Genomic DNA, 27,786 nt, shown 5'->3' on the forward strand with positions numbered 1-27,786 from the left:
CTTGCCTCTTCCCTCAACACTCCTTTGGAGGATTAATATATATCTCAGACATACCATCTTTGCCTCAGGTTTCTTTAATTTATTTACCTCTTCGGGAGTTTTCATCTGCTTTTCTCAAGGTTCTTCTATAAAAGAAACTCAAAACCATACACTGATGGTGTGTTTTTATTTTTCTGTCCAGTTCTATCCCTTTCTATGAGATAGACAAACCCTGCTCTGTGTTACTCTGGTCCTTGAAAAACATGCTAACAACTTGGCAAGGCCAGTGGATCTCCTGCACAGTCTATGCCAACACCTGTATCCTGCTTTAAACCATGATCTGTAATTTATCCTAATTCATGTGGCTGTTTTTCTAACAATTCCAGGTAGACTGGCATTGAATTTAACCTGTTGAGACTTCATTCATTGTGGCCTATCAAGTCACCATCCCTTCATTACTCAAATTCCATCTCTGGCCTTCTTTTCCCTGGTAACTCAGTTTCCTCTTGGCACTGTAAAATCCACGGTGCAAGTTTTCAGAGTAAGTAGTTCAACAACAGCACAAAACTGCTAGGAAAGGTAAGTTTTACAGGATCTACATGCACTCACCTGTACCTCTGAAAATTCCACCCAGCTAAAGAAGGACAGTCCTGTTTTCTCTGGAAATGCATCACTTCACACTGACATGCGCTCTCACCTTGACTTCCCCACTTGCACTCCCTGCAGAGAGCACAGCTGCCACGCTGCAAGTGGCCACAGGCTCAGCAGGACTCAGCTGGGTTCATCCAAAGCACCCTAATCCCTACACACACACTTTTTGGGGAAGGAATTGTGACACTCCCAACTGCGTTATATCCTTTTCCCTTTGCTGTTCATCCTGACAATGTGATTCTCCTGGAAGAACAGAGCAAGTGCTCTGCAGCACTACCAAGAATCAGTTCAGGAACCACAGGTGACTTCTCTGTAAAAGGATTCATTAACAATATTTTCCACCTATATACCTGTCATAAGGAAATAATTTGGCAAAAATAGACATTCAGTATATTTTCTGAGGTTCTGGAATTCAATAAGATAGGGAGTTCAAGTTCCTCAATTTTAACAGTTATTAAAGGATCTGCCTTCCCTGGAGTGCCAGTTAATTTATCTATTTGTTTAAATATTTGATTTCCACCAGAGCCCACAGCAGTAAATTCCAAAATTAATTACATGGAATGGCAAAAAAAAAAATCTCCTTTTGATTCAAAGCTGCTATCAGATATCATTGCAGCTGTGGGGAGAATTATGAATAATAGTCAATGCACATTGTTTCAGATTCCAGAAGCACCTGTCAGTAAAGTTTGTCACTTTATCATTACTATTGGAGGAATTTAAGAGCATTAATCTGATAATTTATAGATTTAAATATTTCCACCTTAAGCTCAATGAAGAAATACAGTAAATTATGGTAACTGAAGTCTCATTCTGCTCAATGTTGGCGAGCATCTGGAGATAAAGCAAATCTTGACAAGTAGTCATGGCCTTTTTTCTTATGGAAGTAGCCCCCAAAAGCCCCAAAGCTGAGTGGGATCAGGTTCACAGCCACAAAGACCCTGCTACTTTACAGTATTTCTTTCTCCAGTGTGACATACTATTACCCTTTGAGAGGAAATCCTGAAGCTACTTACCTTAAACTTTTTCAAGTGACTTTGCAATGCTGCTGAAGCCTAACCAAACAATAAAATACAAGAGCTCCTTTTTAAATGTTAGTACTGTATATATCCATCTGCAAATAAACAACATCACCCAGCAAGGCTGACTTGAAGGATGATGAAGTTTCCTTGAGGGCTGTTCTGTCCTGCATCCCAGCAGCCCCCAGCTGGTGGCAGCACCGTCACACACACAGACCCACACAGAGTTTCAAAATTAAAAAAATAAAATGCCTGTTGCTTATTTGGAATGAATTCCTTTATTTTTCTCATGCTTTTGTGTGTTGCCAAGTTTCCTTTTCCTACAGAAACTCCCATCGTTAATAGACAAAAGCAAGATTTGAAATCCTGCCTGATCCACTTGCCCCTGAAGGTGTTTAACAGGAACACTTAATTGGTGTACAACACTTGGCTGAGAAACACTCTTGTCTAAGCCACTTGAGATGCAATTTTTCTGTAAGATCTCTCTCACTAACTATTCTAATTCCCAAGGATCACTAAAATGGCTCTAAGAAAGTAATGCTCTAATAAACCACTGAAATTGCCTGTTAGACAGTCATCCCTCTATTTAATTATAGCTTGAAGTAATTTCTTATTCTAAGCATCCTTATTTTCCAAAAATCTGCCACTTCTTCATGGTGACCACTGATTTTCTGTCCTTCAGAGGATGACTGGATATTACATGACCTTCAAATCACAGAGTGAACAGTGAAAATGAATACCCTTCCATATATTGTTTCTGTATTGATGTATTTCATGAATGCAATCACATACCTTTAATAACTAAATTTAGCTTTTATTAAGCACGACCGCACAAAGAAAGAGACAAAACCATTTTATTTAATTTCTGAATTTTATTCTGAAACCACTGAACTCGTTTTTAGGGCTAAAGATGTCCCAGGTAAAAGTAAGTTGAACGGATGAAACAAAGTGCCATGAATCAGTAATTCAAAAGCATTCTTCTGCCATACAGGAAAATAAATCATGTTATGTTTTGCTGCACAAAAAAATTAACAAAAAATTGTATCCAGTATATGAAGATATAGGTTGGACCAGAACATAATTTTGATCATCAGTTTCTTCTGACTTCTATTTCTTGGTTAAGGAAAACCCCAATTCCTTTTGTTGCATATTTATTTTAAGAACTAATAAAAAAGAAAATGCAACTTGTAATTACAGAAAAATAAAGTAATGCCCCTTAATTTATGAGTTTTTAGACAGAAAATGAACAACTAAGCCTAGATTTGCTTCATCTTTCATGTATCTTGTGATAAACCTGTTCAGAAGTATTGTTAAAATGAAAATTGCATCCTGATTTACATCAGTTTCTTTTATGACTGGACTTGTCTGCTCTAGGCTAGCAAACCTCAGCTTTTTTTAGAAACACAGGAACATTTTCCAAACTGTATTTCAGTACACTCGTACTCATATTAAGGAACAGTCTTGCAAAACATGCATACAAGACAGAACTAATTTTTAGACTAGTAATACCTCATCCTCTGAAAGACTTCTAGAAATACTTAATCATTCACCAAAACAAGCTTGTGGAGCTTATAAACAACATTTCCTCTTTCATGCTGCTTTTCAGGCTCGTCAATAATACACTGAGAATCCACCTAGCCAAAAGAAGCAAGATGAAAGTCAGAAAGCATCCTTAATATTTTCCTATATAACACAGCCAGGAAAAATACTTGAAGAGTTCCGAGTTTTAAATCATACAGGAATTTCAGTTCCATGCCACACACTGCAAGGAAAGAGCCAGGGCTGCAAAATGCTTTATCTCATGGCTTGTCATGATTTTAGAACATTATTCCACAATCAATTCCAAAGCATTACAGGCAGTATTTGATGATCTAAGATGTCCTGGGATTCTTCAGATGCAGTGGAGAAAATCCTGATCCAAGGCCTACACATTAGTTTGTTATAAAAGATAAACACCAGCAGAACTGAGTATATTAATCTTCCTAAATCCAAGGATAACTGAATTTGAAACATGAAAACAGAAACCCTTTGGCCTAAGGCAATATATCACAACACACTCTATAAAAATGCCTTTTAGAAATAAGTGCCCTTGGTGTTTGTTCTGTGGTCCCTCTTTTCAAGGCTGACCCAAAGCCCTCTTTTATGGGCTGCAGGGTGGGAGAGGCACAGGGAGGGTGTGGGTAGCACTTTTACTCCTGCACTCACTAATTCCTCACCTCCTTTTTAATCAAGAAACTTCACTTGTTCTCCAGGAAATCCAGTGGCCTGAAGAGGCCCTTACAGAAAGGCAGGTAAGATGTCTAATAGAGTAGGAAGCTAGCAGAGTTTTCTCATGAAACCCTCCTGGGTCTTGAGAAAACTGCTCTCCTGCCTGACCCCACCTTATTTGTTCTAAAACAAGCCACATTTCTGTCTGCCTAGAAAGGAAAAGCCACCTCAAACCACAGCAACCCAAAACAAAACTAAAATGCACTGCATTCAGGAAAATGTAGCTATAGCTGCCTAATAGAAAGAATAGAAAATTTTGACTTCCAACATATGTGAAGTCACCTTTACAATCTCTCTCACCTTAAAACCATGGAGAGTTCTGTTTAAAAATACTAAATATTTATATACATAAAATTTACAAAAAGTCACCCAACAACTAAACAGACTCTACAAAAACAGGATATCAACAGTAGTAAATGCTTACATAAATAGAAGTTCTTATGCTTTAAATTTAACCCTACAGTGCTTTTGGTATTTTCAAATTCAATAACCCTTTCAAACACTCTTAACTAACTCTTCTACTGGAGTAGAAACTCAAACTCCTCAAAAAAACCAACCAACAAAAAACCCCACAAAAAAAACCCACAATAACAAAACCAAAAACAAACAAATGAAAAAACCAAACCATAAAAAACCCCACTGCACAACACCTTTAAAATTTATACCCTTACCTGATTCCATGCATATGGCTTCTCATACCAGGTAGGATCAATTATGTCTCGAGGCTTTGATTTGCAGATTAAACTGAAATTACATAAATACAGCCTTGAGAAATACACTTGTATTTGGTTCATTACAACCAGGTATTTACAAGGTGTCTGTGTTAAAGGAAAACTTAAATTTCCCTCTTAATCTAGTCTGATTTTTCACTTTTCTGTACTTTGCCTATCCAGTGGAGTAAGTCAAAATAGAAATTTTCACAGGGACGTATCACGTATCAGAATGTATCTTCTTCTAAAGAAAATAATGAGATTCTTTTCTTACAAAGCACCAGAATTTGCAACTGTAATTTATTCCTTACATTTTATGTATGCTTACTCACTAGAATGTATAATAAAGCTATTTTTAGGCTATTTTGTTTTGCATGACAATTTAATTACTATAGATTGTCTGTCTGCTCCAGTTATTTCCTCAAGCTGTGCAAAGTACAACAGTAGTAGACATTAATTAATTCTGTCTAGATGTGTTTTTCAAAAATTGATTTTAGTCTTAAGTAGTGGTGACATGTTGTAAATACAATTAGCTTTTGAAAAATGGAAAACAGTTATGAAAGATTGTTCAGGCTAAATTTTTACCTATGTAATTGAATTAATAAATGTTTTTTCCAAAACACAGAAAGTGCAAGTGGAAAAAAAAATTGAAAACCAAGAAAGATTTTACACAAGGGAAAAGAAGAAATCATTACAATAATCAGACCGTTTATTCCGTCAAATAAAAACATACAAAATTATATAAAAATTTAAATAAAAATATCTGTAGGATGCTTGGAGGACAACCAATAAATGTACAAAAATTCCAGGAGAGAAAAGGCTACCACAGAAAGGTAGAAAATCCTGAAGACAAAAAGCCTGGGGCTGATGAGAGTGACCGAGTCAGGCCGTCGGAGCTGAGCTGGGAACGCATCGGTGCCCAGGACCTGTGCCAAGGTCTGACCCTTCCCCTCCCAGCTGCCTGGAGATGTCTGAACAATCAGCTCAAAATAGGTGCCCAAACTGTAGCAAGTATTCACGTGTCTGAACAAATAGCAGTGACATTTTAGTGCCTTCAATTTAGCATGTAAGTGTTGATGTCCCAGCGTGAGCTGTTACTGTCACAGTCACCTCCAGACAGGGGTTGTGGCTTTGACTCTTTCTGCCTATCCACGTTCCTTGACTTCTCCATTGCTTGTGCTCTTTTAATTTCATTTCTAGTGCCTCCAAAGGTAAGGCTGACTTGTTAATTTACTATGGAATGCACCCAAATTTTATTTGGAGTTCTGGAAACAGGAAGTATGGGTGTTTGCTTTTAACTTAAGGCAATTTAATAAGTTTTTTTCCACAGATAAGAGCGCAGTACTTTCAAAAACAAGGAGCATCTGAAAAATTAGCATGAACAGCTGCTCTGATAATAATTCTGATAACCCTGGGTAAGAGCAGGGTTCGGATTTTTATCAGCACAATGAACTGCCTAACTTTGACATCATGCAGTTACTCCAGCAACGCTCTACTGGCAAAAAAGGGTCCTATTTCTTAGAGATGAGACTGGTAAAAGTTATGTTATGGCCTCTGGACCAGAGCTCTTTTTAAGATAGTTTAGTAGAGAGCCAGGTCAGGATGAGAAAATTCTGATGATACAGACAGCACTAAAATTCATGCTGAGAGTACAAACAAGGGAAGATCTTTCACATTATGCTCAGCAGGGACAGACAGAAGGAGCTGTTCTGGGTTAGGTCACTGCACTCCTTCTCCCACACTACAAGCTGAAAAATTCTCCAGGCTGGCTGCACTGAATCACAATGGTCTTTTCAGAACTACTGCTTCACTTCCAAGAAGGGAGGCTTGCAGGGAAAAAAAGCAGGTGGCCTTACTTCAGTTCCTAAATTTGCCTGGGACTTCCAATTCACTCGGCCAGCACCTATTCTGCACAGGTCTGCTGAAGGAGGAAAGGCAGCACATATGATTCAAATTTAATGTACAGGAAGAAAGAATTCTAAATCCTTCTGCACTGTTATGCCATAGGACTCCATTAGCTTTCTCCTGGGTGCAAAAAACAAGGATACATAAGAGCTGATACCCTGTAGAACAGGTTTTACAGTCTAGGTTTTATGACTCCTAAGTGATTTGGCTTCCCTGAAGAACCAGTGCTTCCACAAGAAGTCTAAGGTTGTTTAGTATACTGCTTTATAAATAAACAAAATAAATGAAATGCATCATTAAATGAGAGCACATATTATTTTTCCAAAGCCTAACCTGAGCTATGCTTCAAGCAATCACTCATTTTTGCTGAGACTGTGAAAGAGAAGATCTTATTTCTACAAAATGATTACCATAGAAGCTTCTGACGAATATCCTCCTGCAGCTGTGCCACTTGCGCTTGTCCAGAATGCAATGCTTGCTCACAGAGCAGCTTATTCATGGCTGTCCTCAGACTGTTTATCTGCAAAACAGCAGGTACAGAATATAAAGCACTTTAAACCAGTATAAACCAGTACAAAGTCTGTATCATATTACACTGACATGAAGGTGTTTGTGGCATCCAAATCACTGAACTACAACTGGAATAGTATTTGTGTAAGTAAAAAACATCTGAGGTTTCAGAAATGCTTCTTCCTGCAGCTGCACCTCTGGTGGTCAGTGATGTTAATATTTCAGCCACCTGGTATCACAATTTTAAGGTTATTCAGATAAGCCATAAAACATACAGTCTACCATTTGCCTGGACTTTTTACAAAGCAGAATTCCTTCTGTGAAAGTTTTTTCTTTTTTTTTTTCCTCTCTCTGTCCATAATTTTTCACGTATACAGCAGCTTGGTGTTACCATTCTGGCTAAGGCATCGTGAATACAGCCAGCACACCCAAATCAATACTTTCAGAAAGTAACAGCTCCCAGTGTGTGAGCACCAGCATGTCCACTGTGTCCTTGGAAAACCTCCAGGAGCCACCCCAAGCACCTGCTTCACACACAGACCTAACCAGGGCACGTCCTCCACTGTCCCAGGCTCGTGTCAAACACAGCCACTGTTATGTACAGGTTATGTACATGCTTCCCTCTGACAGAGCTCACTCTCTGAGCTGCAGAAGGCAGTAATGAGGAATGCAGGGGCTTTATTGTGTGTTTGGCTGATTTGCTCTGAGATGCATCTCAATACAGATGGCTTATCAGAGCTGTAAAATCAAACTGAAGCCTGCAAAGCAGCAATGCTCTGTTTGTTAGTAAAAGCCATGACAATCCTAAGAACAAAACTAGTAAGCACTGACTTCCAGTTAGTGCAAAATTAATGATTATATTTTGAAAAGTGTGTAACATTCTATACTATCTTATTTGTTCAGAGTGTAGGGTGGGGGCAACTGCTTCTCCTGATAAAAATCCAAGAGCATAAAAAGGGAGCACATTGAAAAACCCAGACAAGCAAACAAAACTACAAAAAACCCCAAACCCCACAGTCCAAACAAGCTTTTCTATTAACACTAAGAATTAATGAACTCAGATGCACTGACTTCTACTCAATTCCTACTGTAGTGAACATTCTTATGCAAGTTTTACCTCTGTTATGTCTTCCAGTCCAAAATGCACATCAAATGTCACCTCCATATCATTTGCTGGAAACAGTGGAGCCCCAGATGTCTGACTCCAACCCAAACCACACAGAACGCCAGTAAAGTACTTCCCACTTTTATCAACTCTACATGAAAAAGAAAGAAAACAGTCTCACCAAGAGATGAAGAAACGAAACTCTTATGAAGACAGACTTAAATGAATTTGTCTAAGCCATGCAAAGCAAGACGTGTTTGAAAGAAGCTAAAACAATTGAGAGGCATTCACACTCAGTCATACTGGTTTTTAAAACATACAGTGATGATACAAAACTGAAGCTCTGGTTATAAAAACATATAAAACTTACTAAAAAAAATCATACATAAGCAAAATAAAGGAAAGCAAGCTTCACTATTTTGAAATCAAAGTCTGCAAATACCAGAAATTCAAGAAAACACAACTTAAGCAAGTTCCTCTCATCATGAAGATTTAACATTCCCAGTTTACCATTCCATCTTCCCAGGCTTCCAGCACAACTACAGGAGCTGTAATGCCTTTTCATGAGAGGAGACTCTGCAGCACCAGTTCATAAGTACGTGAACAAGTTATTTTACCTACATACTACACTAAAACTCATTAAAAAATACCAGGAAGAGAATACATAAAATGCTAAAAGCAAATAAATAATATCTGCCAGAAACTTGTGAGGATCCTAAAGAAAATAATAAAAGACCCACCACTTTAAAATGCACAAATACCTGAGTTCTATTGCAGGAGCAAACAGCATACTGAGGAGTGCAAGCAGGCCATGAATAGGAGGCATCAAAGATGTTTCCCCTAAAATCACAGACCCTGGCACCAAAAGAAAAAAAAATTCAAATAACTCTAAGGAACATTTAATGAAAATGACACCTCAAAAAGATGTAACACAGAACTACAGTGACATATTTACTCATAGAACTACTCATATAAAACCAGCAGTCTAGAGAAACCATCCAAACGTTTTTATTAGGCATTACCAGCTGCAGTTACTGATACATCAGTGGCGACCAAGAGCTGCTGGAAGGGATCTTCTGCACCATCATGGACAACAATGGAGTTTATGCTGTCCTTATGTATGAAAACATTTCTGGGGAAGAAGTATTTTCAACAATAAAAAACTCCAAAACTCATAAAAACATGTAAATAAAAAAACCACATTTTAAATTCACAACAAAAACTCAGAATAGCTGCTTTCTGTTAGCAGATTTAAATGACAGTTAATAAATAATCTCTCTGTGAGACAATAATGCACCTAAAAACTACTTTAAGATTTTAAACAGCAATAGCATGTGTATTAATGCAATTCAAGCTTGACTCCTTCAGTGTTTTCAATGAATAAAATTCTGGAAAAATCTGTAAGAGTAACTAGGTGGTTTTTGCCTAGTTTATTTATTGAAAATAACAGATAAGAACATGACTATACTTCCCAATAAAAGTCTTCTCATACCTGAATTGGGATATTTTGGTCAGACTGTAGCATTTCAACTGGTAAGGACTGAATGGACCAAAAACTGTTACCTTAAAAAAAAGGAGAAAGAGACATTCGAGTTGGCCAGCACCTGGATCTCTTAAAATCTAAATAAATTAATTAAATTAAAGCCAAACACATTTCAGCAAGTACTGAGCAACACTGAGCTGCTAAATTGATAATATGGCACTTCTATTTCACTCATCTAAAGCAAACTTTACTTGTTGAGGCACTTCACTAAAATGATCTATTTTTACAGGTGCTGCAGATTCATGACTTTCCTCTTGCTTAAAAACACGAGTTCAGACTTCATAGATCACTGAAGAAAATCAGGTAATATTATTATGTGATGAGGTCTTTAATCTTGAAAATATCTCACATTATGAAGTGGGCAGTTAAACAGGATTACTCCTGTGGATAAATGGAGCATGATTAGGTGCTTGAAAGCCTGAAATTTTGTCAGGTTTGAAATGGAAAAATAATCAGAATGTAGATGAGGCCCAACTTGTAATCGTAATGCAGAACAGGACACACCATCTTCCTGTTTTATATTCCAAGTTGGTAGTGACTAGATAGCTCAAAACACATTTCTGAGTTTGGCACTGGCAGAGGAAAAGCATCATTACCATCAGTTACTGGAGTGTTCACTGATGCACCTATCCCAGCTGCTTACCTATCACTAGCTGATGAGGAATCAAGCATTGTGTACAGTAAAAACCATGTTTAGATTTTCTGAAAAATAGGGCTGTAAACTTGCTCTTTTGCTATGGCTTATATAATGAAGACTACCGTGTACAAAACCATTGCACTCAGCTGTTCAGTTTTATCTCTGTTCTGCCTGAGTTCAAAGTGCTGCCTTATTAGAAGAGCAGGATCACTTAGGCTGTACTTCAAAACTCTGTTCAACGCTGAAGCAGACAAGTCTGAAACAGTGGTCACACTATGGCTTTCTACCAACAGAAAGTAGAATGAATGAAACGCATCAAATAGAGCTTCGTTATTTGTGGTATTTTCAGTCCTCATCTCCATTCTAACAATGTGAGAAGCAGGGTCATGTGGTGACAGGCCAAAACCACCATTCAAGTTACCTTATGGGTTGGTGCATCAGATTTCTTTTCAGAAAAGCAGTTCAACAATCTTTCAATGATATACTTTTCTTCCTGTCTTGCAGATACGGGCATTTGCTCTTCTTTCTTTGCTTTGTCCAAAAATAATTCCTTAAGCAAATCATGGCTTTGCTACAAAATAATGGAAGTGTTAAAAGCCCTGAACAATTATTTCTTAGAAGATCCTACATAAAGAAATACTCGCATACAAAGACAAAAAACAACAATCTGATGACCCTTCAGATTATATAAAAGAGAGTTAAAATTATGAATAAGTTACAGTTTTTCAGAGTTTTAAGTAAGACTGGAGCAGTTCACCTGAGGAAATCATTTCCCAAGAAACATCTCTTCCAGAAGGGGTCTTGGAGCAGCAATGCTTTCGGCCAACAGCTCGATATGCATTGTGCACACACACAAAAATACACTGCCCTGTTCAAGTGTTAACCTTGCCACTAGTCAAGCTGCAGCTCAGCTGCTCAGGACAGGCAGAACTGAAATGAGTCAGAGCAAGACCAGCAGCAGCTCGGTCAGTACATACCTGTGAGCTGTGGGACTCCTCCGCCAGCTCAGCGTGACGCTCCTCGATGAGCACATCCCGAACGTTCACCAGGCCCCTGCGGCCCAGGTGCCGGAACACATCCACGTGCAGGACGCCGTGCACCAGGGAATAAACCTCCACGAGCAGCGTGCAGCCGCTGACCAGCGAGGCAAACCTCTGGCTGGCACTGCAGCTCCACGGCTCCCCACACACCAGGGATCTGGCAGAGGGACGCATCTTGCAGATCCTGAACTCTAAAGCCTAGAGCAGAAACATCGGGAACAGCGATTGCCTGACTAGAGAGTCAGCAAGGAAATATTTCACTCCCTCAACACACCGTCTGAACTAATAAGTATAAATTATTTCATAATTACTATGGTGGCTTTTGCTAACTCCTAGGGCTGCTGTAAAGCTACTGGCATAATTCCTACTCCATCACTGCCAACACGTGACATCTCATATATCTTCAATATAGCACATAGCTGCTAAGGAATCAGAGCAAGCAGTGCATAAAGGACAATTTGGTAGTAATTCACTATTCACAATGAAATCTCAGGAGCACAGAGATGTCTTCTCTGGAGAGAACTTTAGTCTACAATTGTTTTCAACTAAGGTAACAGAAAACCTGCTAAAACCACTACAGCTCTTCTGTCCCTGGCAGGCAAGAGTAATAAAGTTCCCATGTCCACAATCACTATCTGTAATTATTTACGTCTTTGAATGAATTTACAGCAGAAACGCTGGGTTTTTTCTAGCTAGTCATTAAAACTGGTCATTGCAAGATCAGGCCTGAAGCAGAAATACATTTCCATTTAGTATGCGTGCAGAAAATACAAAAAAGAATGCTTCTTGCCAAAATTATTTTTTTACATCAATTACTGAAGAAAACCAAACAAAATTAGCCTTGTCAAGATCTAATCTTGTTTCTGCTGGTCCATTTCCCATTTTCATCATTAAATGCTTCTGAAAATATAATTAGTATAACACAGCTGTTTCTAGTAGCTTAAAAATATCTGAGTAAGCACTGAAAAACTGAATTAAAATATAGTTACTTTATTTGTAAACATAGCTCAAGAGAATTATTTCTCTTAAAAACCAGCTATAAAATCCCTCTAATTTGTGTCCAAAGATCAAGAGATCTGTAACACTCATATAACACTCATCAAGAAAATTCTGTCTGAAAAGATCCCAGGAAAGCCAGCAGTTCAGAGAACAGCAAAGCAGCATGAAAAAAAAACCCACAGCTTTACAAAATTAGAATTTTTCTACAATTAAATACAACATAGTTCAATTAAACACAAGAATTTCGGCTCTGTAAATACACACAGCTCTGGAATTTTACTAGTGAAGGTGATTTGAAGGTACTTCCATCAACAAAATATATATTATTAAAGTATTATTCTGAAAAGCATCCTGACTTGAAGTTCACTCCTGTTTGCCAAGCCACAGCCAACAGCATCACCCTTACCTGGAAAGGAAGCCCTTGAAGACACCTTGGAATCTCTTTTAGTTTATTTAAGGGCACTTCTGATCTATTGCCATAATCCACAAAAAAAACCTGTAAAAAGAATCAAGAGTATCTGCAAAGATTCCACAACATTAAAAAAATCTATCTTTAGTGGCAAGAAAAGTCACAATTTGAGTTTAAAAATTACAGTACAACACAAATCTTATCAAGTCACATGGAAGCAAATTCAAAGTCTAGAAAGCATGCAAATGAAGTCATGTCAAAAAGAATACATCAAATTTTATCACATCTATTATTTGATCCCTTGGCGTAAATATCTGCTTGTAATGCAAATAATCCCCTAAATCTAGAAAGGCAAGTTTCTCTGAAGGACTCTAAATTCTCTCCCCACATTAGGACCTGTGTAACCTTCTTCGGTGAGACATACTACCAAAAACTGCTTTTAGCTAAGCAAATGTGAGCATGTATTTAGTGACTGCTTATAAATTTAAATGAGAAAGTGATGACGTTAGCACTACTATTCACTCGTTTTTTCATTACTTTAAACCATGACAATATTCAGTATAAACTCTATAGTGGTGACACCCAAACAGGTTAAAAAAATAAAAGGAATTCAAAGGCCAATCTTAAAAAAAAGTAAAAATCTGTCCTACAACTTCTGATCAATGTTGGCCTGAAAAATCAATACCAATCTTGATGTGTGGCACTAATTTCCATTACTCATATCAGCACAAAGAGTCAAAATATTCAGATGCATTTGTTGATGATCCAGAACTCCGTAGCATAAACACCGTTACAAAAAAAAAGCCACGTTTTCAGATTCACTGGAGGTTTTAGTCTTTATTTTACTTCACTCTGCAAGAGCTTCTCAATTTAATACTAAAAATTCCCGTGTTCTGTAAAAGAATTAAATTTATCTATTCTGGCCAGAGTGATTTGTAGAAAAAATAAATAAAAAAAACAGGTAGCAAAGCTCAAAGACTGTTAACCCAATTACAGGCTACCAATTCAATATGACAGTGCATTACCTCAGCAAGATCCCCGTGAATATAGAGAACGTGAGCTCTGTAGTATCCTCTCTTTCCCAGATAAGTGAATGGTGCCAGACAAAGCACATCTACACATGGAGGCACTGCTAAATCCATCAGGTTCTGATAGTCAATTTCAGCACTCAGAGCCCGGAGTACAGCTGTGTTTTTTTCATCTGTCCTGTAACCCCAGAAGTGTCCAACTTCTACTACCTGCAAGTATAAAAATTAGACAATAACAGATTTCATATTATTCTTCCTTAAGTACAAACCACATCTCAGCAAAATACATGAACACACTACTACTGCTAACACAACAGCTCACACACACTGCAACAATGTAGTGAACCATTTCGGTCCCATAATTCAGTTTTTTTGGAAAATGTTTATTTTCTGCGCTACTGCAACATGCTTTTCATCTAAACAGATTCTGAGATAAGTACTGGTTTCATTTTCCTAAACTAAGTTAACATACAGAAAATACAAGATAGACAGCTGACTAGACAGGTGCACAGATTTGGTGCACCTTTTTTTATTAGTGACAGAATACCAATCAGCTACATGTGCCAGCACATCAGCAGTGTCACTGTTATGATGAGCCATACCTTAGGGAACTGGTGAGAACATGCACCTATTTAAAGCCAATTAAAAAAAGCAAGTCATCTTTTAAAATGTCTATTCAAACTTTATATTGAATGCTTGTGATAAAAAACAGTCTTTATTTACAGTCATTAAAGCTCAGATATTACAACAGAAGTAGCACAGACAGCCAAGTGATTGCTATGGGTCTGATCAAATTCATTAACATTTTTCATCCAAGAGATTCAGCTGACTAAAAGGAGGAAAATACTCTTTTCTCCACTTGCAAAACATGCCACTACTAACAAGAGCTGTTTTAATACTTTATCTTATCATTTCCCCTAGCTCAGTGGTTTGAATGTTTTTATTATTTCTATTCCAGCAGCATATATATTGCTATTACTCTAGCAACGCTAATGAAGATGATTAGCAAAACTAATGAAGATGATAGCTAACATAAAATTTCAAAATCCCAGCTTCAGATTTCAGAAATATTTGTATATACATAGAATTTCCCCCTAATACACTTCAATGCATGAAATGTTTTTTTCTGAATGAGCATATACTACCATTAATTAATCTAATTTCTCATATGTACGTTTTCTGAAGAAAACCAGCAGTTAACAACCAGGTAAATGGCCCAAATACCTTCTGATTTTCATTTTTATAATTTACACAAGTATTTTACCTCTTCCATTAATCCTCTTTACATTTATGTCTACTTCCAGCTAACATTTACTGCCAGCAAATCCCACAAATTTTGTGAAGTGCAAACATGTGAGTACTGTTTAACAAAGAACTACAAAGAATAAGACCAAGAATATTCCCCACGCTTCTTACAGACACCTCGGCACTAAAAACATTATCAGTACCCAATATTTTAACATAAGCTTGTCAGATATTAATCTCTACTAAGCTATCTAGGTACTAATTACTAGATATGACCTACTTAAATATAACATTCCTACCTCTGTTACCCTGATGGACAGAAAATGACTTGGGATCAGCTTTGACATTTGTAAATCACCAAATAAGATTTTCACAGGCTCCACCGTCTGCTTCTGACAATCCACATTTACTCTAAAATGGAATGAAGATGCTAAATACTTCACTCACAAGGGAAAACTCAAGAGGATTAGTTTTTTTGCTTTCATCTGCTTCCCAAGGTATCCCTAGGACACATTTATGTACTTAATTACTTTTATTTAGAAATAAATTAATTCAATTAGAACGCAAAATGACCACAAAGAACCAAATTACTGCAGAGTAACTGTTTCAACTGCAATATAACCACAAACACAGAAAGAAACAGATCAGGGCACAACTCTGCCACCACTTTATTAGAAATTGAAAAAAATTAAGGTTGAGTAGTAAGGCTTTTCGTGACAGCATTTTCTTCTAAGCTTATTTTTTAAAAACACAGTATACAAAAACACAAACATAAATTCAGCAAATGTTTATAGAGAAATATATAAATAAAAATAAAAAATTCCTTTTACTTGACAAAAGATAAGAACTTTAAGTCTTTCAGGCTACGACACTTTACTTCCTTAAAATCCAACAAAGACTTTAAGTGCTGTTTTGGGCAGAGTGAAGGTGCTAAAATACTTTAAAAATAGCTAAGTACAATCAACTGGAAGTAAAATACTCACCTGTACTTTAACCTTCTCAGTTCATTCCTGCCTTCCTATTCCAGATTTCAGTTTTTAAAATACTGAAATGGCTGCAGACTAATCAGGAGCTAGGCAGAATGCCATTTTATCAAGTTACTTGTATGACCTGAAGCTCAGAATCACAGCACAGAATAACACTGGAACAAACATGCCAGATTTTCCGAGCAAAAGCAGGTGTGGACCAAAGAGAATCAATACATTGCATTTCTCAGCATTATTTCCTATTATGTTGTTACACCTCATGTCCTTATGTTTCCTCACTGTTTCTTCTGTTAAACTCTGGCTCTCTCCCTTTTTTTTTGTCCCCAAATGCTACTCCTTATTCACTTTGGTTATCACAATTCCACACTGTCTCTATCAGGAACAGAAATAACTGTGTACATCCATATTTTCATATGCCAAAGGAAAATGGAATAGAATCTTGGGGGGGAAGATGACTGCATACTTGGAATTGTCTTGAACAGCAAAATACCTTTAACTAGAAAGAAATACTTAAAACAATCACCTTATTTCTAGCCCTGCAAAAACATTCTGCTTAAACAAAGTTTACATCTGTTTTTTGAAATTCATTTTTCCTTGGTGACACTTCAAAGGAAATTCCCACCAAGTCTAGCAAACCTCATTTTGCTGCAAAGAAACACATTTTACATATGCAATACAATTACCTCAGAAATTCTAAACCTGCAGCTGCTGCATCTTTCACTTGTCTTCTGATATCCTCTGGATGATGAACACACAGCTCGAAAGGAATCTTCAGCTGTGACATCTTGATTGCCAAGTACACTTCGGTAAGAACCTTAAAAACCTCCTTTGGATTATGGGAAAATTCCACAAAAGCCCTGTTTACAAAAAAAAAAAATTAAAAAAAAAAAAAATATATATGTATATATATGTAAGTTTTTTCTCCCTGTCTTTATCTTAGCAGGCAAGCAAACAGTCAAAGGTAGGTTCCTCACAGGCTCTGATTTTATGTACCTTAAAACTTTATTTATCATGATGGCGATAAGAAAACTTTCTAACATTATCACCAGCACATGCTAAATTTAATGCAAATGGGATGTGAATATATCTTTGAATAAGGGAGGCATTAAAGGTTGGAAAAGGAATAAGAAGAGTTACACAAATTCAACTTTGGGCAGCCATAGGCTAAAATGAGTTGGATTATCACCTCAGAAAAGCCATCAGACTGTACAAATGAGCTAAATTCAGCATAACAGACAGAAATAAATACAGACAGATGAGTTGCAATTAAGGCCCACTGTTAGAGAACAGAAGAGAAAAACCAGAAGGCTCTACCTCAGCTAGCTTATCTCATGTTATTCCAACCAATGTACATCAGAATGCAAAACAACCTTTTTAACTCCAACCAATACATTAAAAGTAATTTACTGATTCCAAAGAGAGAATCTGTCAGTACATCACTGCAAAAGAAATTGTTTACTGGATTTGTAACTGAGAATGTAAGGCAGGATACTTTATTTTACACTCACCTGGTACCACTGTAGGAAATAGATTTTACTTGCCCACACTGCCTAAGCAGTGACTGCAACTGTTTATGGTATATATATCCATAGGGAGGAATGTTCTTCAGCTGTAAAGACAAATATGTTAAATTTGGATACATTCACTTGCTTTAATGCATTTTCAAGTTCACCTAAACAGTTAGCTTTCTCCTTCACTTGAGCTACAACAATTATGTACAATCCGAACTCCAACAAATTCCAAAAGTGCTGGATACTACAGTACATTCAAGAATCTCAAAAGAAAATAAAAAGCAACATTTTGCTGCTAATAATGCCCTACTACTTCAAACCAGTAGACAAACTATAAATGAAGCAAATTAATTTGTAATTACACATATTAATCTGGTATTTGCTACAAAAATCTGTCTTGTTTCTCTTGACTTTGCTTGTAACAGAAAACACTGGAATGCTATGATTCTTTTTCCAGAATGGGGAACTTCATCCTGTAAAGTATGCACAGCCTGGGAAGCTGAAGGACCTACAGCTCCTGCATATCCTGGCAGACCCATCACATACTGAATTACTGAGCTATGGTGGGACAGCTTGCAGAACTGCAGAGCTCTCTCACATGGATATACACCTCTTAGGGATGACAAAGAGCAATCTCCTCTTCTTCCTTGTGCAGAGGTGTAATTTCAGTGTAAGCTTTCACAACTATTAACATGCAACTACAGTCAAGTGTCCATTTCACTAACTTTTTCTAATACCTCATAGGAGATCTTGATTTAAAACAGAATCATGAACTCCTAATTAGCAAGTTCAGACTTTGAACTATTTTTCAGAGCCTATGCAACTGCCTATTCTTTTCTCTGGCTCTTACAACTTTAGACAGGAAAAAACAGATTATTTTTTCACATGTTCCTATGCCTTGAAGCTGCAGCACTAAGATCAGCTACTGGTCAAAACCAAAAACCATGGTCTAGGTTAGACTGCAGAAACTGCCTCACAGGAAGATAATTTAGAGAGACCAGAGAGTAGGAGGTTTAATTGTCTTTTATATCTTCAGCACACCATTAGGAGCAGTATATGGCTGTAAGAATCTCTCCAAGTGAGAGCCTGAGGCACTTGCACCATTTGTGCCCAAGATGATAATTTACAATGATGAAGACACAGCAGCTATTTCTTCCAAGGTAACAAGCAGCTAATATATAAGAGCAGACCAAGAGTTAAATACATTACAAGTAAGTAGCTCTTTAAATCTACTAATTCAATATTAATCAACGCTGCTGTGGCAAGACCAGTCTTTATTCCACAAGACTGAGTGTGATATTTTGCTTCAATATCCTTAAATAGTATGCAGCACAAAAAAATCCCCTGTCAACAAGATTTTCTGATTCTCTTTCCTTTGTATCTATTGTCTCTTGTGACAGTAAAGTCTGTTCTTTGAGGCTCATTGGTAGATTTGGTTTCTTTAAGCACAGGTCATGGCTGTTTTACAGTGTTATACCTAGTTCAGATACACCATTTTCTTAGTTTAGACTGCACAATTTTGCAAAATCAACACAGCCATTTTAAACTTGCACATATGCAATCAACTGAAAAGTAATTTAAAGATAAAAAGCAATTTACAAGATAAAAAAAAAACCAGTGTAACACCTGAGTAACCTTAAAACAACACATATGCCACGCACTAACAAGCAGGAGATTACACAAAAAGTAACACTGAAGTTGCAACACTACGTGAACTGAAGTACCCAGGAAAAAGTACCCTTGATAGTTCTGTTCTATTTTTCCAAGTATTTTTTTAGTTTGATGGAAGTTGTTTGCCTGTGCAAGACTAGCACTCAAATGCACAGAGGCAGTTCTCAGGAATTCTTTCAAAATTGCCCACCTACACAATGTTTATTGCCTTGAAAGAAAGGAAGGTGGGACAGACTTCACCAAGCAAGGATCAGAGTAGGTAATTATTTCTCTCCTTGCCCAAGTCAGAACAGAACTTGAAAATAGCACCCCAACACTTCATATTTCTGTTACCTGATTCTTAATTAAGTCATTCACCCTCTTAACATACCATTACAGTGGTTTTTGGATCCTTGCCAGCAAGGTCTTTCATGGCAATTTCTTCATTAAATTTCCCAAAAGTACAATAGTTTGGATAGAAAGCACCGGCTATTACCACCTGAAACCAAGAAAATATTTTGTGAAACACAGCAGATTGTATTCAGTTTCTTGAAATGAGATACATTGGCAACATACAGAGACACCAATAGATCTTCATATGAACATTTTTTCCTGTCTCTGTTCAGGAATTACCAGAACTGGAGACTAAACACAAATTCACACAAATTCTTAAAAATATAATTTTGTGAAAAGAGTTCAATTTCTGGAACAATTCTACAACATTAATGTTTTTCTATGCAAACTTGCTCTATTCTATTGGCTGAAAACTGTAATTGTTAGTTCTGATTTCAAGAGCCTAAATTTGAACAAATTTACACAAAATAGCTACAGGTAAATTGTTCAGTTTTCAGGCTGTATCTTAAAATGTTCAACAATTCAGCTCCAAGAAGCTCCCTGCTTACACAGTTAAACCAATTGCCACTGAAATGATAAATAGAACTGTGAAAATAAAAGCACTGCTAATGAGTCCAAATAAGACAAGTAATTTAATTGGAAATTAGACAAAGTTAAAATAGCTAGACATAAAATTCCCTGCACCCCCTCCCCACTAACTAACCAAGCCAGTGTTCAAATAAAACACCTCAAACAAGGGATAATATAATTTTCAATTAACTAACATTAGCTGCTCTTCTACATTGTCAATACACTGCCAAAAATCGCTGGGTTTTTTACCCAAAATAGCTACATCCACACAGAATTCCAGAAAATAAGAGTAATACTAGTTCATTAATATTATGAATTAAAAAATTATGAAAACTGATATGAAGATTCAACTGCAATTTTTGTAAATAGCATCTCTTTATGACAATAAAGCATTACCTGCAAGATGAAGCGTTGTTTGCACACATATTCCTGGTCCACAGCAGATGGCTGAGCGTTAACGTGCATGTTAAGTGCACTGACTCTCCTTTTCAAGTTGTAAAATAACTCTGCCACCTGAAATTTGATCCTTGAGTTACATTTTAAATGGATCAAATCCAGCCACAAACTGAAATAAAATCTGTTAGTTAAAGTCTGAAATAACTGGGCAAACTCCCCTTTTCAGCTGACTGGTAAGCATTTCACCAACACACTGCTCAGCACCTTTAAGCTGGAAAATAATTCCAGTACAGTGCCTCAAGCAGTTTTCCCAAAATCTCCTTATAAAGAACTACTCTGTAGTCACAAAGCATATTATGCATATACGATACAGAACAAAACCAGGGAAAGAACTGAATTAACCTTTTACAAGATTATATTCTCCATTTAAATCATTTCAGGTTTGTATTTTAGGAGGTAAAAATCTGCTAATAACCTGGAATTCTGCACCCAACTGCAGCAGTGACCAGGCTGCACTCTCAGTTTAGCAGACAACTCTGATTACTGTGAGAGAGACCAAACTTATGCCCTCTAGCAGAACGTATTTCAGCCATCTTCAGCACTTCCAAGAAACTCCCACAAGCAACCACTGGTCCTCCAACCACTCAGAGTGAATGCCTTTGCTCTCCCAAACGATTCTGGAGCAGATGTACAAAGCCCTGTCCACACAACTTTTCTGTAGCTGCATTTCCCTTTCCTTTCAGCTGCTGGCAGTTTTAGCACACTACCAGAACAGGCATTGCCAGAAAGGAACCCCCACGACTGACTCAGTTCTGCAAACTCACTTCCACACAAGGGATTATGAAATTAGGATCTTTAGGTGCAGCAAATAAAAGCCCCCAAATCTTACTAAGTGTTAAGTGAAGCTGAGCATTCTAAACTTGTTATATATTATGCTGTGCACAACCTCTTCCAGCATTATCTGAAACTGAGAGGCTGCCTTGTGAGACTGAGTGTTCCATTGTCCAGTTTTACAAAATTTGCTTTTCTCTCTTTTTTTGGTTATCAAATCTCCAAGTCATAAAACTACTGTCATTTCTTATCCAGATGGTTGCTCACTATCAAATTCTATTTTTATTTCCTGTGCTTTCTGAACACAGGCCCTGCACTGCTCATGCCAAAGGTATCAACTGCTGAAATAACGACCAAGGCCATTCTGCTGATCAATTCCTCAACAATCCCACTTACTTTTCCCTCAATAAATCAAATTAAGTTTGAAGCCCATTGTGATGCTGAGTTTTCATTAATTGCTGCAGTAATGTTAGCAACAAAGTCCCACAGATTCTCAAGTCCAGGTCTCAGTATGTAACTGTATTTGCTCAGAGTCTTCCCAGCCAGAAGAGAGGAGTTATTTAACAACAGACAGCAGTCACACCACAACCAGTGACCTGAGGAACCTATAAAATGAGTATATAATACTGCAGGTTCTTTAAAATCTTACAAATATGTTAAACTGTTAATAATTTAACCACTCTGTTTATCCTAACAAAATTCCTTTCATCTAAATTCATATTTTCTTTTAAGAAAACATGCATCTGTATATATTGATATGATACTTAACACAATAGGCTTACTCAAGATTTCAACATTTATAGAGAATGAGGAAAGTTAAGTCCTTCTGCTTATAAAAATTACTACCTATTTAATCTTACCTCTTTGATCTTGTTTATATGAACACAATTAGATCGACCCCACTCAAGCTCTTCCTGTAAAAGAAAGTTAAAACTTTCTTCTTCTATTGCTAGTCAACTTTATCTCACATTCTTCTGTGTGGACACAAATAATAGTTATATATAGCAACAGAAGAATTTCATCACATTTCACAGCTTTGCAATTATACTAAGGATTATGACATGTATGAAAATGCAAGACAGTTACATATTTGACTAAAACTATACTTTGGTTATCACCAATGCAGCTGTGGGTCACCTAACCTTTCCATTATCAACCCACAAGTCCAACTGCTCTGTGCTGCTACTAAAAAAATCTACTTTAACGTCCACACCTAGAGAATAACAGGAATGCTGCACTTTGGAAAGACCTCCAAGATCCTCAAGTCCAACTATAAACCCAGCACTGCTGAGTCCAGAACTAAACCATGTCCCCCAGTGCCACACCCACATGCCATCTGAAGAAATCCATGGACAGTGACTCAACCACTTCTCTGGGCAGTCTGCTGCAATGCTGTCAGTGAAAAATATTTTCCTAATTCCAATCTAAACCTCTCCTGGTGCAACTTGAGGCCATTTTCTCTGTTTCTATCACTTGGGAGAAGGGGCCAACCCCCAGCTCAACCTCTTTTCAGGCAGCTGTAGAGCAATAACGTCTCCCCAAGCGCCCTCTTCTCCAGACTAAAACCTGCCAGCTCCCTCAACAGCTCCTCACCCTGGAGGCTTGCTCTCCAGACCCTTCACCAGCTCCACTGCCCTTCTCTGGACATGCTCCAGCACCTCAGTGTCCTCCAGTATTTTCTACTCAGGACTCAAGGTGTGGCCTCACCAGTGCCAAGTACAGGGAAAAAAAAAAAAATCATTGCCCTGGTCCTGCTGGCCACATTACTGCTGATACAAGCCAGGATGCCACTGGACTTCATGGCAATCTGGGAACACTTACAAAGAACTCAGAACTTCTTTCTCTATATGCACATCTTTATCAGACATCCTGGCTACCTGTAACTCAGTGGATGTTACGCACTGGTGATCACAAAAGATACTACACTCTGAAAGAACAAGGGAAATAAAGGTTTTATCTTGTACACACAAAAGGAGGACTGGAGGCAGTTACTGCGGGCATGCTACTGGTTTTTGTGACTGATGCACTTAAACATCTTCCATCTTTCAGGGTTTTCTGAGGGGGCAGAAATATGTGTATGTAAAAAAAAAAATAGAGATACTTATGCACAATGAAAGTATTTCTTTCAACAACAGCTCAATTTCCCTTTTTAGGCTGGATTTCAAACCCTCTGGCCACTGCTGATTCATCTGTGGAAGGAGCTAACATAGGGGATTGTCTTCAAATAACTCTGCACTGGATTCAAATGCTCATTTTCTCTCAAAGCCTAGCCTATTTATGTATGAAAAGTCATAATTATTACAAATAAACATTGCTAGCAAAACAAAAACTTCTTACTTTTGATATTTACTATGAAAAAAAATATTCCAGCATTTAAGTCACAAACCCTGAATGGAGAATAAGAAAAAGTTTAACTAACCCTGGCATTTCTCAGCTTCCCTTTTTCTTTGCAGGCCTGCCATGCCTAAGAAAAAAATGGTGTAGTATTCAGATACAAAATGTAATATTTCAGTAATAATTATTACAAATATTAATGTGACATTTAAAACTATACACTTTTTTTTCATATCAACACTGAAGGTAATTTTTTAACAACAGGCTGTCCACTTTATGAGAGGAAATGAATGGAGTGTTAAAGCACATGCAAACATCCACAAATTATTAGAATAATTTGGATGCTTTAATTTGACATTGTAATAAAGCAGATTACTTTCAGAACAATTTTTTTTCTCCTTGCTTTGGGACAAAAGCACCAAAATGACTGATTCAGGTAACTTCTGATGCAAATGCCTCCCAGAAAACAGGGCTGAAAGAGAAATTAAAATACCCAGCATATTAATAATGAAAATTACTTCATTATTAGGCAGCTTATGACAGATGCCTGCAGAATCCATTTCTAGTTTGACAGCAAGCCACCTCATAATACAATAATGCAGCTTACTGGGGACACTGACTACATGCAAGGTTGAATGGTCAAACTGCATTTCCCTGTCTTGATAGAAATGAAGGAATCTAATCTGAACCAAGGAGTTTAGAAACTAACTTGCTTGAACTTTTCTGATTGTTCTTTTCTTGCCTGTTCTTTTCTGATACTCAGCCATTCAAAACAAAGCTTTCACACCACTCACACATAGACACTTCACTGGAAGCTCTGTCTGAATGTTCATGTTTATTCTCCAGGACAAAATACTGTTTTATAGAAACAGCATCTTCAGATGAACAGGTGATAAATTCCAGGTGACACAAAGGAAATATGTAATAGGATATAGGGAATTCAGAAAACATTATTTTTGAGCCTCAGGATTAGTGGATACATGTGCCCTACATGCCCATGAGTGCTTCAAAAAATTCTAACAGCAGAGTAGAAAAAAAAAAAACAAGTCAGTTTTGACCAAAGCGCAACATGCTCAAAAAAAAAAAAAAAGAGAATAAATTAAAACAGCAGCTGAAGATTTTAGACTCTCCAGAAGATTACAAAACACACCAGAGCATGCATTATATAAAATGCTGGAATTTGAATAGCAAGTTCCTCTAGCAGAACCCTTTGCTGTGCTGTACCAGCTCTGCCTCTACCTGGAGGACCTGACCCCTGTCCATGGTACTGAGCCACCAAACAGCCAGGAGTACCAAAAACGACATTAGCACAAAACCATCCCAAAGCCAAAGCTAAGAAGTTTGGAGAAAGGTCACCAAACTCATTCTGTACTTGAATTTACCAGCCCAAGCTGTCTTTGGTTAAAAACTATCTACAAACATCACCACATCTCTGGCATTTCATTTTTGGCTAATAGAGACAATTGAAACATTACACAGTTGGAGCAAGACTGCAGAAAACATCAATATGTAGCAATCAGTAATGTGAAGTTTTTAACAACAGCTCAGTAAAAATGCTGCACTGATCCTACAAAAGTGAGAACCTTCATCCTGGTCTATCGGATTTTACTGTAATCTAAGCTGGAACAAAAGACTTACCCTAAATGCATTCAGAATTGCTATACAGTCACTCCTACTATTTCCAGCAAAAAACATTTTTTTCCTGTCAATAGGAACAACAATTATTAGCAACAATATGCTTTTCAAATATTGCATGTATTATGCAGCTCAGCAATACCCTCCAAGTCTTTAATAAACATGATCAATACACTTATTGTAATTACTTGTTCTTATTCACATGTTTTTGCTGAAGGAGATGCTCTGTATGAGCAGGATAATAATAAGTAATTGTCCTTGCTATTTAAAGAATCATTTTAATAGACATTGCCACATGGGAAAGGCAAGCCTGGAAGAACCAGGCCTTGTGCTCAGGAGACAGTGAGTTAGTTCTGTCATTTATTTACCCAAATAAATAGATTCCAGGGTCAACTACCTGGGAAAGCTTCTTTTTGCACTGCTTGGCATTTTAACAGAAAATCAAACTCATGAGATGGAGAATTATATTGAGCGACCAACTCTGCCCTCTGCTCTTAAATGTAGTTAGGAAGTTATAAAACATCGGGGGCAATACCTGTATGCATCAACATGCTTATTGAAAGGTACTGCAAAAAAATTCCGTGAAGACAGTGCTGCAGCTACAACAAAAACAAATCAAAATTAAAAGCTGCAAATCGTTTGGTTTTAAGAGAAATGTTCTCACGTGTTCTTCTTTCAGTTACCTATAATAAGGCATTCCTCTAAGCAACCAAAGACATGCCCAAGGACAATCAATTTTCCAAGATGCAGGTCCACTGGCAACTGTGTCAATACTGTTCCTAAGAAAGTCAGCTCACCATCATGCAGATTTTCTTCTGTTTGCACACAGGTTGTAAGTGCTCCAAGCTAGAGAAATTAAAATGCATTCATTTGTAAAAGCTGACTAAGTACACCTAAGACAATTTTTAAAGCCTGGCACTTTTGAAACCAAAGCCTCTACATATACTGGATATAAAAGCAAGCTACAAATGATGCAAATATTTACTTCTTAAGCACTTTGGAAAAGAAAAAAGTTTAATACAATGAAGATTCTCCCTTATCGTCTTTATAATTGAAAATCAAAATCACCATCCTCCTTGTACAGGTGAGAAGGGAATCTTCAGGCTGAATTCTATAAATCACACCTTGTAAGAGTCTGATTTATTACTTATTCATAAACAATGTTGCTTACAGAGTTTATTTTTTGTCTATTTCTCTATTCTTTCTCACCACAGATACTAGTCCTCAAAGAGTATCATTACTCTCTGATGAAATTACAATTGTGTTTTAAAGATGTAACTACAGAAATTATGCTCAAAAGGATGGTAACCCAACAACAGACCAAGGAGTGAAAGACTCTCTAGACACAGTTCATATCAGAGGTTCCAGTTAAGACTACTACTACCTTAAATACAAAGAAAACCACTTCTGCACTACATTCCTATTACCTTGATTTTAACAACATTAAAAGGAAGCCTACCTCTTTCAGCTGAACTATTGTACGTTCAATGTCACCTGCACTGGGTGGAGAAAGAGCTGTTGCCAGCAAGGCTTTTGGTTCCCCCATATCAAGCTTCTTTAATTTTAAGACTGTAGCTCCTAATGGACAATGCTGAAGGGCAGGCAAGATTATTGTTACTCTCCCCTCATGGGAAGTGTGACAAAGTGTTCTATATGAAAAATTAAGTTTACAATTTAGCAAAATCTGAAGTTAATTGTGTACAACAAGGGTTTGTTTTCTTTTGAGTAGATTGCTAATTTCTAATCTACATCAATGTTACTGCTATAATGTATCTCCTTCTATAAGGAAACTACGTGGAATGATATCTGTCAAACAGTTATCAAGTTGAATTCTAGTCATTGTTATTAGTAATTAGTAACTATTCCAATCATCTTCAGAGGAAGTAAAGCAAAGTTTCTCTGCTATGACTACGTGCATTAAAGAAAACCTAATCCTAAACCCAAAAGCCTTACCAGCATCTCAGGGTCTGATTTCTCTGGAATACAGTCTGCCCAGAAGTCCTTGCAAATGAGCCTGTAACAATAGCCTTTGGAAACACGTCCAGCACGACCTTTATATAAAAGAACAAATCACCAATTTATAAATTGCACAAGTTTTTTCCAAACCCATCCATCTACAAACCCTCTGGGCAGTTGAGCAGCACATGACAGCTGATGCTGCAGGCTGAGCAGTGTTCTGCTCTCTTGCAGCAGACAGGCCCAGAGGACACAGAAGGGTATGACAAAAAATTTTTGCTTTCATAGGAGCAGTAACTAACAGAAGAATTACATAACTATTTCATTCAAATACCTCTTTCACATAACTGCCCTTAAATCAACAGCCATTTTTCTCAGTTGAACAAGCATTTCCTATTTGACTCTATAGCTAGAAAATCTTCAATATAAACAACTTTTAAGCTACAATGATAAACAGCAAAACATCTTTATGATCTACTATTTACAGAAAACGCAATGATTCAGATATCTATCTTCAC

At 37.2% G+C, this 27,786-nt stretch overlaps 1 protein-coding gene across 1 annotated transcript in view; it reads right to left on the reverse strand.

Moving 5' to 3' along the window:
• Window positions 1-2,484: 2,484 nt before the first annotated feature.
• Window positions 2,485-27,786, reverse strand: part of TDRD9 (tudor domain containing 9) — a 68,891-nt gene continuing 43,589 nt past the window's right edge. The window contains exons 14-36 of the mRNA XM_068192293.1: window positions 27,266-27,363; window positions 26,772-26,903; window positions 25,996-26,158; window positions 25,848-25,911; window positions 25,316-25,379; window positions 23,763-23,807; window positions 22,204-22,257; window positions 20,513-20,629; window positions 19,584-19,691; window positions 17,540-17,640; window positions 16,715-16,888; window positions 15,345-15,456; window positions 13,798-14,010; window positions 12,770-12,859; window positions 11,302-11,562; window positions 10,746-10,895; window positions 9,637-9,707; window positions 9,167-9,276; window positions 8,906-8,999; window positions 8,157-8,295; window positions 6,940-7,049; window positions 4,586-4,658; window positions 2,485-3,280 (exon numbers count right to left, since the gene is read on the reverse strand). Coding sequence (XP_068048394.1) covers window positions 3,185-3,280; window positions 4,586-4,658; window positions 6,940-7,049; window positions 8,157-8,295; window positions 8,906-8,999; window positions 9,167-9,276; window positions 9,637-9,707; window positions 10,746-10,895; window positions 11,302-11,562; window positions 12,770-12,859; window positions 13,798-14,010; window positions 15,345-15,456; window positions 16,715-16,888; window positions 17,540-17,640; window positions 19,584-19,691; window positions 20,513-20,629; window positions 22,204-22,257; window positions 23,763-23,807; window positions 25,316-25,379; window positions 25,848-25,911; window positions 25,996-26,158; window positions 26,772-26,903; window positions 27,266-27,363 — 2,639 coding nt within the window. The 3' untranslated portion in view covers window positions 2,485-3,184. The remainder of the gene's footprint in view (window positions 3,281-4,585; window positions 4,659-6,939; window positions 7,050-8,156; window positions 8,296-8,905; window positions 9,000-9,166; window positions 9,277-9,636; window positions 9,708-10,745; window positions 10,896-11,301; window positions 11,563-12,769; window positions 12,860-13,797; window positions 14,011-15,344; window positions 15,457-16,714; window positions 16,889-17,539; window positions 17,641-19,583; window positions 19,692-20,512; window positions 20,630-22,203; window positions 22,258-23,762; window positions 23,808-25,315; window positions 25,380-25,847; window positions 25,912-25,995; window positions 26,159-26,771; window positions 26,904-27,265; window positions 27,364-27,786) is intronic.

Source organism: Anomalospiza imberbis, chromosome 6 (genome assembly GCF_031753505.1).
Source record: "Anomalospiza imberbis isolate Cuckoo-Finch-1a 21T00152 chromosome 6, ASM3175350v1, whole genome shotgun sequence".
NCBI lineage: Eukaryota > Metazoa > Chordata > Aves > Passeriformes > Viduidae > Anomalospiza > Anomalospiza imberbis.